A 14,072-nucleotide genomic window follows, 5' to 3' on the forward strand; every position below is an offset into this window, starting at 1 on the left:
CAGGTAAATGTGTCGCTGTAACGTAGCTCGCGCTACAGAGCGAGGAGGCGGACACAAACGCTGAGGAGAGAGATTTATTAAGAGGAATTCCATGATCAAAGTCGTTCAAACAGGCAGGGGTCATAACGGGCGAGCCATCCAGGTTTGACAAATAAACAGGCATGACGATACTAAGAATTAAACAGGACACTAAGCTGGGCGTACACTGTACGTATGAAAGGTGCTATACAAATAAAGATTATTATTATTATTATTATTATTATTATTATTATTATAAATAAAAACTTCATGATCTCACTATCAATGATTTTGTTTACTGTTTCATTTGCATATGGGTCCATGTTTTGTACTATTCAAAGTACTTGTCACATACGGCTCTGCCTTCCTCTGCTAGCTGTCACTCCCTGTCATCCTGTTCCATGTGCCAGTGTTTTTCCATGTCTGTTAGTCCCACCTTGTTTTCTGTTACCATGGTTCCCCTTCTGTCTGTCACTGTTATCAGTAATCCCACCTGTGTCCATTTAGTCTCTGTGTATTTAATCCCTGCTGTATTGCACCTCAGTGTCGGTCATTGTTCTCTGTTCATGTTTCCTGCTTCTCAGGTATTGTGTTCAGGTCCCTCTCCCCTATGTTGGTATGTTTTGGTTATTCTTTGTTCCCTCCGCTAACCCTGCATCCTCATTCTAAGTTGTTTTGTCAGTCTCTCGTTGTATTTGTACTTCATGACTGCATTTTCATGTCCCTGCTCGTGTTATATTAGTATGTGTTTCAATAAACCCGCCTCTCCCGCATTTGCATCTCATCTGCTCTAGTTTAACCATTACAGTACTACTATATCTTTTTACCACAACTGCCAAGAGCATAATCATATGTCCATCTGTAAGGTCACCTATTAAATACTTTTTAGGAATGGCATTTTTGATAAATTGATTCATATTTTAGAAATGTTCTAGAAAATAAGAAGTACCATTTCACTATTATTGCCTCCTTTATGTTGGTTCTACGTCTTGGGTTATAAAAGGAATGTGTGACTGGCAGGGTGAGCGAAATAAAATGCAAGCGATCACGCCAAGTCTCAGAGAAAAAGGATGGTTTAATGAAGAAAGTGCAAACCAAAAACCTGTGAGTCGATCCGAATTAAGGATATAATAACCATCAGTCAACTGGTACAAAGACAAGACATATATAATCAAACAAACGACCCTCAGGTGAGACGGATCACGGGCTCTGCCCACCCGAGGGACGAACACAACGCCACACTTGACAGGGGCGACCAGTAGAGGGCCCTCCGTACCGTGACAGATCCCCCCTCCAAGCCGCACTCCCCTCCACCGGCTGTGCGGCACACAGCGGCAGGACACAAAACAAAGGGGCAGGAAGGCAGGGACACGGCAGGGACACACCCTCTGCAGTCCAGGAGCTGAAACACAGAACACAAACATAAGTCAGCTCACCTCCCTGGGTGGGACCCTGGGCCAACTGGGCCATCAATGAGATGACAACCATGCCCCAGTCGGTCACAGGGCCATCGCACCCCAGCGGACTTCTGACCGCTGAGCCCCCCCATGGTGTGCGAACGGAGAGCAACAGCTCCCCACTCGTCCGTGGTGCCTGAGTGCACAGGGTACCTCCCTGGGGCACGGCTACTCCACCCACTAACTGCTCCCGGCTACCTTACCTCTCAGAGCTGACCCCTGCCTTTGCTAGGGGTCACCCCAGGCTCCTGGGGAGTCAACCCCTCCCGGGGCCCCTCATCGCAAGGTGGACTCCTCCACCCAACCCAGGAGCACCAGAGACCAGGGCCCTGGCAAATCCGCCACAGGAACACCCTGGTCACCCCGAGCTCGGAGGGGAGGGTCTCCTTCTGGAGAACCCCACGCTGTCCGAGAGAGCCGCCTCTCGTCACCAGGACCTGCACACACAGCACTTCACAACCATGAGTACGCACCACATGTACGTACAGAATCTTGACCATCTTGGCACCCCGCACCCGGGGGGAAGGGTCTCCATCTCAGCAGGATGGAACATCAAACAACTCCCCTCATTCAGCAGGGGATGGGCCCCTACCGGATCCGGAGAACACCCTCGAATCCCTGGTCAGGGCCTCCATTGGAGCTATACCCTCCGTACCACTCACCATAGCACAGGACCGCCACTGGACCCCCTCCCAACACACATTAAAGGGGGAGGTGCATGCGAGGAATTTACATAAAACAAATCACGCAACACGCTAGGACAAAATGAGCACGCAAAGACAAAATACAAACAAATGGACTGGACCTACACACGTGCGCGCTCTGTACACCGTGAAGCCTGGTTTATACTTTCGCGAGCGACCATAGCGCGCAACTCCGCCCACCTCGCGCGACCCTGCGCGAGCGATGTAGGCGTTTATACTTTCACGAGCGTCACTGCATGGCTTTGCAGTGTTGTCCGAAACGATACGTTAATACGAGCCTCTTGTAATTCCAGGACGAAACATGAGAGAACGTGAAGACGTTAAGATTGGGCATTTTGAAAATAAACAACCATTAAATAATGTGATAAAAAAGCGAATTATTTCGATTCATTTCGAGTATATGTATAAATATTTAACTTAATTAAGTTTAACGTGCTGGGAAATATTGAAATGGACCTTTAAAGTGACGTACAAGTGATTTAATTCCACCTTGTTTAGGTGTGTGCGGCGCGCGCGAAGTTACAAAATTCGAGAGGTGCACGACCTCGCGAACGGACAGCGTGCGAAGCCCTCGCGCACGGGCGGAGCCACAGCGATTACGTCATTTTCGCCGCGCGGACCCTCGCGCCGCTCGCGGCACGTCAAGTATAAACCAGGCTTGACGCACCTACTCCAGCTCTCAATCTCACCATTTTCACAATGGCATCCGCAGATAAACGGAGAGAGAGCAATAAACGAGCGGCACTCGCGTCATGCCTACAGGAATGCGCCCCTCCGGCTCGCAGTCGCTCACCCCCTTCCACACGGGATATCTGGTGAGCGAGGCGAAAAAGCCGAGATGCTCTCGCGTCTCGCATGCAGCGCACTCCGGTCTGCCTGTCCACACACAAACACAACAGGGAAACATTCACACATGGGAAAACTCCCTTATCGGCTCAAGTCCGCGTCGGTGATTCCAACAATACAAGCACATACATAGACATTAACAAACGCCGGACGAGCATAATGAGAGTCACTCGCGGTCTCACTGGAAGAGAGCAGCAGTCACCGCCGTGGTAACCCTTACCAAAAAAAAGTATACTTAAAGGTTATTTTTTTAAGTAAACTTAAGTATATTTCCCAGGTATACTTTATGTAGTAAGTATACTAATATCAATGTACTAATGATATACTGGTAAGTTTACTAATTCAATACTTCTCGGGACTAAATTGGCCCACTTTTTAGTTTATAAAAGTATACTTTTAAGTATACTTTAGGTGAGAGAGTAGTAAACTTTGAGTGCACAACTAGTTTATATTTAGGTTTTATTTTGTACTACAATTATATTAAAAGTAAACTTACTGGTATACTGTTAGTTTACTAGTTATATACTTCTAGTCTAGTTTTTAGTTTATGAAAGTACACTGTTAAGTATACTTTAAGTGTAAGAATAGTAAACTTTGAGTACACAACTAGTTTACATTTAGGTTTTATTTTGTACTGTTAATAGACTAAAAGTAAGCTTATTTGTATACTGCTAGTTTACTAAGAGTATTCTTAAAAGTGTACTTTCATACACTTAAAAGTGGGATATAAGTATATAACTAGTAAACTAACAGTATACAAATAAGCTTACTTTTTGTGACGCCGGGGGCGTCGGGACAGAGGCAGCCGGAGACGGGGGTTGAACAGAAGGATGTTTATTATCCATGGCAACCAAACCAGTAAAGCTCTTAGCGCACACACTGCAAGTGATGCAAGGTAAAGCTTGTAGCGCACACAGGTAGGGAACACAGTGACGGACTCGCTGGGACCAGAGACGCTCATGTAACGGCAATGTGCAGCACTGGACCAGACGACCTGCGGGCTTAAGAAGAGCAAAGTAAATAAGAAACAGGTGTTCAGTATGCTGGTGATTGTGACTGTGGGAGTGGTTGCATGCGCGGGGGTGTGTGCTGGGACCCTCTGGTGGCGACCCGGCCCCCTCACCGTGACACTTTTGAACTTAACACAATAATTATAGTTTACTACTTATATGTTTTAAGTATACAATTATTTCAATTTAGTTTCAATTTTTTACACTTTAAATATACCTTTAACTGTACTTTAAGTAGACTTACCAGTGGATTACATACACTGTGCACATCAAAGCCCTGCAAATTGTGCATGTACCAAACATTGCTGTGTATTAGTTGAGGTACTTGCTACATCTAGCAGGCCATTGTGTAAAGATTCACAAATAAATGTACAGTGTACTTTTACACATGAGGTGAGGAAGATTGGAAATGTCAGTGCTATATGGCCAGACATGATAACAATGAAATGTGTTGTTGAAACAGTTGACAAATTGTACATTACACCTTTGCCAAATCGCCATGAATGGGACTAAAAGAACAGTCATGAGTTTAATCAAAAATTGAGTGTTGTAGCCACTGTATTTGTGACGTTGGGTGCGAGGCGAAGGACAAGACACAAATCCAGCTTCACAGGCACAATGACACGTTTTAATGCATACAGGTTATTGCGCAATAGCGCACGCTAAACAGACACTTACACACGTAACGTGTAGACTCAAACATTAGACAACGACGAGCACAAGACACTGCGCGAACGCACATTAAATAGACAGACCACATCAACCCCACGTGATGACGAGACGAGCCACAGGTGAGACGGATAATGACAAGACGCACCCGCACCCACGGAGGTACACAGACGCAGACGAATAGACGCAGACAACGTTAACACACGCCCCAAAGGAAGGGTTCGGGGACCGTAGCGTGACAGACGCCCCCACCAAGGGCACTACCCGTCCCGGGGTGCCAACAGGACTGAGTGCCCCGAACCCACGTCGATGGGCGGATCTGAAGCGCCCAGTCCTGCGTCTGGGGGATGACCGCCCTCGGCGGAGAGTCCGCCACGCACAGTCTAGAACACCCTCCCTGGGAAGACGGGGGAAAACACGTTAGACACATTTAACGGGACATTCACAAACACACACACAGGTACACTTACACATAGTGGCACGAAAGGGAAAAACGGGTTAGGCACACAAATGGGTTAGACTTATGAACACTGGCATACACAAACATGAAACAGGCGCCAGACTACGCGCCAGGAGTAGAGCGATAAGGGGAGAGAGATCGGGAGCTGCCGGTGCTGCAGCGGACGGTCCTCCTCCGGTCCTCGCAGCAGACCCTCCGTGGGGTGCAGCGCGACCGGCGGACGTGCCGGGTGCAGCGCGACCGGTGGACGTGCCGGGTGCAGCGCGACCGGCGGACGTGCCGGGTGCTGCGCGACCGGCGGACGTGCCGGGTGCTGCGCGACCGGCGGACGTGCCGGGTGCTGCGCGACCGGCGTTGGCGCCGGGTGCAGCGCGGCCGGTAGACGCCCCGAGCGGACCGCCTGGGAGATCCCCTGCGGTCTCCATCTCCTCCTCCTCTTCTTCTTGGTCCCACTCCATGGACTGCTCCGGGCTGCCACCCCGGGAGCAGTCCATCCTCTCTCCACCGTAACGATCGGAGGATGGGACCGTCTCTGGTGTCCACCTCCCCTTCACAGTCCCAGCGGAACACTCAGAGGGAGGCGGACTGCCTTCCTCCTCCGACTCGAACTCCTCCACCTCCTCATCGTAGCCCACAGCGGGGAAGGAGCGTTCTGACGGAGGGTAATCATAGTCTTCCTCCTCCTCTTCCTCACCGTAGCCCACGGCAGGTGCGTTGCATTCGAACGGAGGGTAATCGTCGTCCTCCTCCTCCTCCTCCTTCTCGCCGTAGCCCACGGCAGGAGCGGAGCACTCGGACGGTGGGTAGTCCTCCTCGTTCCCCTCTCCCCCACCATAATCCACTGTGGGGGCGTAGCACACGGAGGGAGGGTAATCCTCCTCCTCGCCGTAGTCCACGGTGGAGGCGGAACAAACCGAGGGAGCATGATCCTCCTCTTCCTCCTCGCCCTCCGATTCCTCCCCCTCGAACTCGCTCTCAGGGGTCTTCTCTGTGGAGCAGAGTTCGAGGGAGCCGACCCTCAGGGGCGAGAGGTCTCTGGTGGGAGAGGGGTGTCGCTCCCTCCACATCCGCACCGCGGTCTGGCGGAAATACTCCGCCAGTTCCCCAGTGCTGGCCTCCCGAGCCCGGAGCAGCATGATGCTGCATAAAGGGTCCTGCTCCATAAGTTCGGGAGTAACGGTGGCGGCGCGGTGTTGGGCAGGAGCAGAGGCATGGCGGCGCTTGCTGGGCTTCTTGCCCTTCTTTGGCCGGGTGGTGTAGCCTGGCATGGCTTGTTGTGTCTCTGACGGCTCGTCGTTCTGTGACGTTGGGTGCGAGGCGAAGGACGAGACACAAATCCAGCTTCACAGGCACAACGACACGTTTTAATGCATACAGGTTATTGCGCAATAGCGCACGCTAAACAGACACTTACACACGTAACGTGTAGACTCAAACATTAGACAACGACGAGCACAAGACACTGCGCGAACGCACATTAAATAGACAGACCACATCAACCCCACGTGATGACGAGACGAGCCACAGGTGAGACGGATAATGACAAGATGCACCCGCACCCACGGAGGTACACAGACGCAGACGAATAGACGCAGACAACGTTAACACACGCCCCAAAGGAAGGGTTCGGGGACCGTAGCGTGACAGTATTACTTTAAGATACTTACTGATGTTTGGCCTAATGTTTTGTGATGAGCTTACAAAAATATGTTTTATATATGTGTGTGCATGTGTATAATGTTATGTATTATAATATGAATCAAGCTTGTTAAAATCCTCTCCAACCTTGAAAAACTACTGTCAATAGAATTAGCCAATTGTTTATCTGTTTCTGTACTGGTTAATAACTCTGTGTACATAAAGATCTGATTCACTTCCGCCCATGTACTATTTACTCTAAGCTATTCCACCCCAAACTACAAGTCAAGTATACTTCTGTATAAGGCAAGAGTATATATTGATCAAAGGTTTAAGTACAAGTAAAGGCCACATATACTTAAACTATTCTGTATACTTGTCAGTATAAGTCAAGTATACTTAAGTATAACTGTGTTAAGTACATCACTGATAAGTGCATAAAGAGTAAACGGAAAGCATACTTGCTTATTTTTAGTTTAAAAGAAGTATACTAATAGCACACTTGAATAAACTTCTTTTTTGTAAGGGAACTTACTGTTCTCAATACAAACACAACACTTAAACACGGCGGGACGAGCGGAGACAGACTCAGCACACTCTCACACAACACACACGACAAACACACACCACATAGACAAACACTCACCACAAGACATGGATTGTCAAGAGATCCATAATCCCCTAGATTGTTTCTCTGTGAGGAATTTAGGATTATGTTGTCTTTGGAAGTGCAAACTCAAAGAAACCCCACTGTTGTACTATGGAGAACTTGCAGTGTTCTTGTAGGTAATCTTAATTAAAGCTTCTACCAAACAGAAAACTTCAGTGCTGTCTGGGGTCATCTTCTCATGAAGAGTTTGTGTTTAATATCATAAAATACAACAAAAGAAAAGGCATTAATCACTTCCTCCTGAGATGACATGGCATCTTCTACCTGAAGAGGTATATAAGGAGACAAAAACAGTTGTCAGACTGACTGCATGAATCAACAGACAACAGTGTTACAGCCAAAGAAAACCTCCATGATGAAGCTGTCAGTTTTATCCATCTTCCTCACCATTGCTGTCTTATCTGGGGGCAACCTGCAATTAGAGGCTCTTCCAGTATCCAATACAGAAGAGCTAGATCTTGATCAGGAGGCTCTTGGTGAACGACTGGCAGACATTCCACTGAGTTCTGCTGCTTCTAGGATCATTCTAGTGGCAGACTCCAAAATGTTGAGAGGCCTGAAGTTTCTGGGAAGGAACCAGCTGAGCCTACCTGAGAGATTTCTGAGTGCTGATCGCAGAGATGTGAGCCAGGACCACAGTCCCAGCGGGACTGTCAAGAAGGACACCATGAGGTGCATGGTGGGAAGAGTCTACCGTCCATGCTGGGAAGTGTAGTTCCTTTGGTGGAATTCGGTGACAAGATGAAGAATGGAAATGTATTGTTGACCAGTGATTATGTTCCAGAATACCAATTTCAATAATAAGGATGTATATGCCACCTACCTGAATCATGCAATTAAATTAGGTATATAAATACAATTTTCTCTTTGGTCTTTGTGTAATGCAAGACAGAGCTAGGCAAGTTATATATTAATATATATAGCACCTTTCATACACAACAACAATTCAAAGTGCTTTACATAGGAATTGAAGCTAGATTAATGAATTTTCACTTTGCTTTAATGTTAAATTTGCAAGTCCGTGAATCTTTGACCGTGCGTGCTGTGCTGAAGACGCTTCCTTCCACTCGCTTTTTTTAATTTAATTTTATTTTTTTATTAAATGGCCCACCTCCACCCCCCCATCTTTGGAGGACAACTTTGTTTTTATGTACAGTTCAAATGACAATTATAACAATTATAACAATATGCAAAGTGATAATTATTGGGGTTAGGTGGACCAAGAAAAGAGGGGGAGAGAAAGAATAAAAAGGGAAAAGACAGAAGGGCAGGGGAAAAAAATAAATAAATAAATAATAATAATAATAATTATATATAAAGAAAAAGAAAAAAAAAAACCAACCAGCTCGAATGACCACAGCAAAGTAAAGCAGAAAGTGTACCAAAGACATTTAGCACAAATGACGTGATGTATGTGTGAGTGTGTGTTTATGTGTAACCTAGTTGTGCAACATAGGATAAATGTACGGAATGTACTTACCAGCAAGGGTAGAAAGCTGCGACAACATTCCCCCAGAGGCCAGAGGTAGGCAGAGAAAGACCCGGGAATCCCACCCGCCCTCGGCCCCCCCAGGAGCTGTGGAGCCCCAGGGCAGCACTTCCCAGTGACCCTCGCATGCCCGCCCCCACAGGCGGGAGAGTGAGAACCCCGGACAGCGCCCCCACAGCCAAGGAGTGCAGGTCCAGGGGAACCAGAGGAAACAGAGCCTCCCCCAGGATGGCCCCCCCCCCTCCGCCGTGGGCCGGTAGCAAAGCCCCAGCGCCACACACCCTGGAAAACCACCCACCACCCGGCAGGGCCCCCCTCTCGCCGAGGAGCCCCGAGCCGCCCCGGGCCACAACCGCCCAGGGGAGCGGACCAACCGCCCCCACGCCGGAGCACCAGGCCGGGCCCCAGAACCCCAAGGCGCCTCCCTCCGGAGCGGAACAGTAACCACAGGGGAGCAGCCGGAAGCGGACCGGGCACGACTAGCCCCCGACCCAGAACCAGCCGTCCTCACTCATACACTCAACTCATAAATGCATTTGCCCCTATACATCTTATATACACCCCTACCATGCACACACCCACACCCATCCCCATACACATAAACACACGCGCCCCCAAACTCACCTTCACATGTAGACCCTCACACATATACACCTACACGCACATGCACATTCATCCCAAAATGACTTCCTCCACACATCCGACCACACCCATATACACTCTTGCGCACATGGGCCTACCCCCAAATGTGCCCACACCCCAATATATACACACATACCCATATATTCCCCCCAACATGTACTCATTCACCTACCTGTATAAAAAGATAGGACAAAGACACACATACCTCCAAACCAACACACCCTCCGCGGCGGGGCAAATGGCTGGACCAGCAAGGATTGGTAGTAGTTTCCAGGACGCCACCAGCCCGGCCCCGTGCGTGCGACCCACTGTGCTGTGTTGTGTGTAGGTGTTGGTGTATATGTATGTGTGGTAGTGTGTGATACTATGGTGCTGTTAAAATTGAGGGGACAGGTGCTGGGACTAACGTAGACAAAGCCCCGGGTCACTGGCCAGCGTTTGTCCACACCGTCCCCTCAAAGGCCCTCAATGTCTAAGGTGCAGTAAAAACTGAGGGACAGACAGTGGTGAGGAGACGGGTGAACCATGGCAGCAGGCCCACCTCGTCAACCTCTGGTTACACACCTGCCCCCCAGGATCCTAAATGTACAAGGACTGTGTGCGTGCGTGCGTGTGTGTGTGTGTGTATATGTGTGGGGGGTGGGTGGGTGGTAATGCGTAGGTCCAGAGGAAATGATCCTCTGGAAGAGGAGAGCCAGCTAGCTGGCTCATTGAGCACCGAGCTTCACTGCCCCACCGACTCGAGGCAGGGAGCGGTCGACCCCGGGGAGACCGGGTGGGCAGCTCCCTCTGTCACCGCATCCAAGCCCAGATCCCCACCGCCCCCACCACAGAGAACAGCCGGTCTGGACATCCACATACACCTAAACACATATTCTCTTTCGCATACGTATACACCCACACACATTGATCTCTTATATATATCTCACACACATATACACCCACACACCTTGTCCCATATATACAACACACCTATGTAAGCACCCACAGCCATACCAATCGCACATCAAACGACAGCAGACATCCACAGGAATGAAGACAAGCTGGTCTGAGCCTGGAACCCTGCGCCCCCAGCCCGCCCCAGATACCCCCGACAGCCTCCGCCCCACCCCCACCAGCCAGGCACCTCAGAGCCCCAAGGCCCAGATCCGACGCCCCGACACAAGTGATCAAGTGATCAATTACATTGCCTGTACAGTGGGTGCATATGTTTGACTGTGCTAGGCCCATTTGGAACATCCTTTGTCCTGTATAATGTGTTCTATGAAGGACTTTGTATTGTATAAGTTGTAAGTTGGGGCTTTTACTTATTTTGAAAATATTTGTGCATACGTCTGTCCAAAAATGTTGATCTGGATTAATAGATAGATCTCGTTCCCATTTGGCTATTGGAAGGGATATTGAATCATCAAATTTTAACAATAATTTATACAGTTTTGATAATAATGTAGGAGTATCTAGATTTAAAAATTCAGTTACCCATGCTCAGAGCCGGAGTGGCTAATCGGGAGATTCGGGAGGATTCCCGATGGGCCGGCTCATGTCAGTCTCTAGTTTGGGCCGATTGGGAGGGAAAAATAATTTTGGGCCGGATTTGGACATGAAACTCCCGGGCTGAAAATGTGTCCCACTCCGGCCCTGCCCATGCTGATTGTTACGGAACAGCTCCGGACCCTTCCCTGTGGGCGTGCCGTTACGTTGAAGCTACCCGAGGGAGACCACCGGGAGCACGGCCAGTGGGAGTCCCGAGCAGCGCAACGCGCGCGCGGAGTCGCAACCCTAAGAACGGAGGGACTCCGCCGCCTGTACCGCCCGCTGCGTCTGCGCCCCCAGGAGGGACCGCGCCTCCGCTTGCACCGTGGCAAGCAGCCGGAGCTACGCCATGGCTGCCAGTCCCTATATGTTTGTCTATCCCCGTGTGTCTCCCTAATTTCCTTTTCCCGTTCGTGCCTCGTGTTTCATGTTCCTGTGTGCATGTTTGTGCTTGTGCCCGTGTTTAATGTTTTCTCCCCTGTCTTCCCAGGGAGGGTGTGCTAGGGCTGTTCGCGGCGGTTGCCGCCATCGGGGGTGACTGCTCTCGGAGGCTCGTGATCCCGGCGGCTCCGGACCTGCCCGTCGGTGTTGGTTCGGGGCTTTCCAGCTGCGCGGGACGCTCCGGGAGTAGCGAGCCCCTGGTGGGGGGTTCTGTTACGGAGCAGCTCCGGACCCTTCCCTGTGGGCGTGCCGTTACGTTGTCTGCGTGTCGTTATGTCCATGTTTGTACTTCCGTGGGTGTGGGTTGTCTGTGAGCGTGTTCGTTAGTTACACCTGTGCCTTGTCTCGAGGTCACGTGGGTCTGTGTAAAATCACCTATTTAATGTGCGTTCGCGCAGTGTCGTGTGCTCGTCTTTGTCTAAAGTTCATGCCTGTGTGAGCAGTGCTTACACTGTCTGTGCTGGGCTTTCCGTTTTGTGTCCTAATAAATTATATGTTCCACTACGATCGTCGTTGTGTCTGCCTCCTCCACAACGCGTCACACTGATATTTCTAAATTCAGTTGATTGCAGTTAAATCTCTGTTGAATGATGGATTTTAATTGTTGATATTCAAGAAATCTACTGTTATTTATACCATACTCTGATATAAGTTCCTGAAATGTGACAAAGTTTTCATTTTTAATAATATGTTCTAAATTTTTTATTCCCTTATCATGCCATGATGTGAAATGTAATACTTTCTTGTTCTGACAGATGTCTGGATTGTTCCGAATGGGTGTTAGTTTGCATGGGATGAGTGGAGACCGAGTTAATTTAAGGAATTCCCACCAGGCTGTCAGTGAAGTATTTATACTGAGGCTTTTAAAACAGTCCTGACGCTTAATATTAGGGCTAATGTAAGGGAGGTCTGAGAGTTTTAATTTCCCACAGAATGCTTGTTCTAGGTCCAACCATGGGCTGTCTATTAAGTCGTATTTGTTCCATTTTAAAATGTACTGTAATATATTGGCTAAGAAATATTGATAAAAATTTGGTAGTTCTAAGCCACCATTGAGTTTTGGCTTTTGCAAGGTTTTCAGACTTATTCTTGAAGGCTTGTTTTTCCATAGGAATTTTGAGATGTTTGAGTCTAAAAATTTAAACCAAGCGGCAGAGGGTTTATTTGGGATTAGTGAGAATAAATAATTGACTTTGGGTAGATTTAAGATAGAAGATAGATAGTGGGCAGCCCTGCCTGGTACCCTTCTGCAGAGTGAAGCTTTGTGAGGTGATATCGTTCGTCCTAACACGTGCATTAGGAGAGCTATGTAGGGTTTTGATCAGGGGTGTAGGGGGGAGAAGCGGGGGGACGCCGACCCCCCACTTATTTTAACAGGGGGGATGCATCCCCCCCAGTGGTGTAGTGGGAGTGTGTAGCGGGGGAACAGCGACCCCCCACTTATTTTAACTGGTTTATACATGATGTGTTAGTAGTTCGCCACATTGTTGGCCGATTGTCTACCCTTGATAAAACCTGTTTGGTCTGGATGTATTATAAGTGGGGTGATTTTCTCTAATCTTCTGGCAAGTGCTTTGCAAATCATTTTAAGATCTACATTTATGAGTGAAATGGGGCGATAGCTGGAAGGAAGTGTAGGGTCTTTGCCTGGCTTTAGAAGTACGCTAATGTTAGCAGAATTCATGTCTGGGGACAGTACGTGATCATTTTGAATTTGATTTACCATTTTAAAAAAGGTTGGTTCTAGCACCGACCATAATTCTTTGTAGAATTCTACCGGAAATCCATCTGGTCCTGGAGCTTTGTTATTTGGTAGCTGCTGTAGGGCTTCATGTAATTCGGGCAGAGCAAGTGGTGAATCCAGTGCATCAACTTGTTCGTTTTCCAGTTTTGGGAGATTTATATTATTAATAAATTCTTCAATAGCTGAATCAGATGGACTAATCTGTGATGTATATAAAGCTTTATAAAACTCTTTAAAAGCTTTATTTATTTGTTGTGGGTCATGAATAATGCTACCTGTTGAGTTCTTAATAGAAGAGATAGTTGTTTTTTCCTTATTAAGCTTTGACTGATTAGCAAGGAATTTTCCGGATTTATTGCCATGTTCAAAATTTTGCCAATTTTAGGAACAAGAACCTTTCCTTCCACTCGCTGAACTGAACTGCTGCTGCAGCGCATCTGGTGTGACAAAGGAAGAGAGAGGTCGGGTGTGCGAGGTGGTGGCTCATTTCAGGGCATTGTTTTTAATCGCTCAGGTTTCAAAAGATCAATTCAAACCGACCTCAGTAAAATGTTATAATAAAAAATGTTTTTAAAGGGCAGAGTTGGTGGTGCTTTAGCACCTGATGTCTATGTCTGCACACCTATGCACAAGAGTATATATTTGATCACTTATTTTCTCAGTTTAGCGGAAGCTGAGCTTCCCTTGCAGTCTTGGAGCAATTGCCTCTGGTATAATGTATGACGGCACAAGTGGCTTCGGATCAGCACCG

The 14,072-nt window shown here is 48.3% G+C and overlaps 1 protein-coding gene across 1 annotated transcript; it reads left to right on the forward strand.

Moving 5' to 3' along the window:
• The first annotated feature begins 7,718 nt into the window (after window positions 1-7,718).
• pmchl (pro-melanin-concentrating hormone, like) lies at window positions 7,719-8,310 on the forward strand. The gene has a single exon (XM_077010687.1). It carries the CDS (start codon window positions 7,783-7,785, stop codon window positions 8,185-8,187), a length of 405 nt encoding a protein of 134 aa, XP_076866802.1. The 5' UTR covers window positions 7,719-7,782; the 3' UTR covers window positions 8,188-8,310.
• Window positions 8,311-14,072: the final 5,762 nt, after the last annotated feature.

The sequence above is a fragment of the Brachyhypopomus gauderio genome, chromosome 7 (assembly GCF_052324685.1).
Source record: "Brachyhypopomus gauderio isolate BG-103 chromosome 7, BGAUD_0.2, whole genome shotgun sequence".
Taxonomy (NCBI): Eukaryota; Metazoa; Chordata; class Actinopteri; order Gymnotiformes; family Hypopomidae; genus Brachyhypopomus; species Brachyhypopomus gauderio.

Coding starts and splice junctions, on each gene's coding strand:
- pmchl (XM_077010687.1), top strand. CDS start 7,783: ATGAATCAACAGACAACAGTGTTACAGCCAAAGAAAACCTCCATGATG.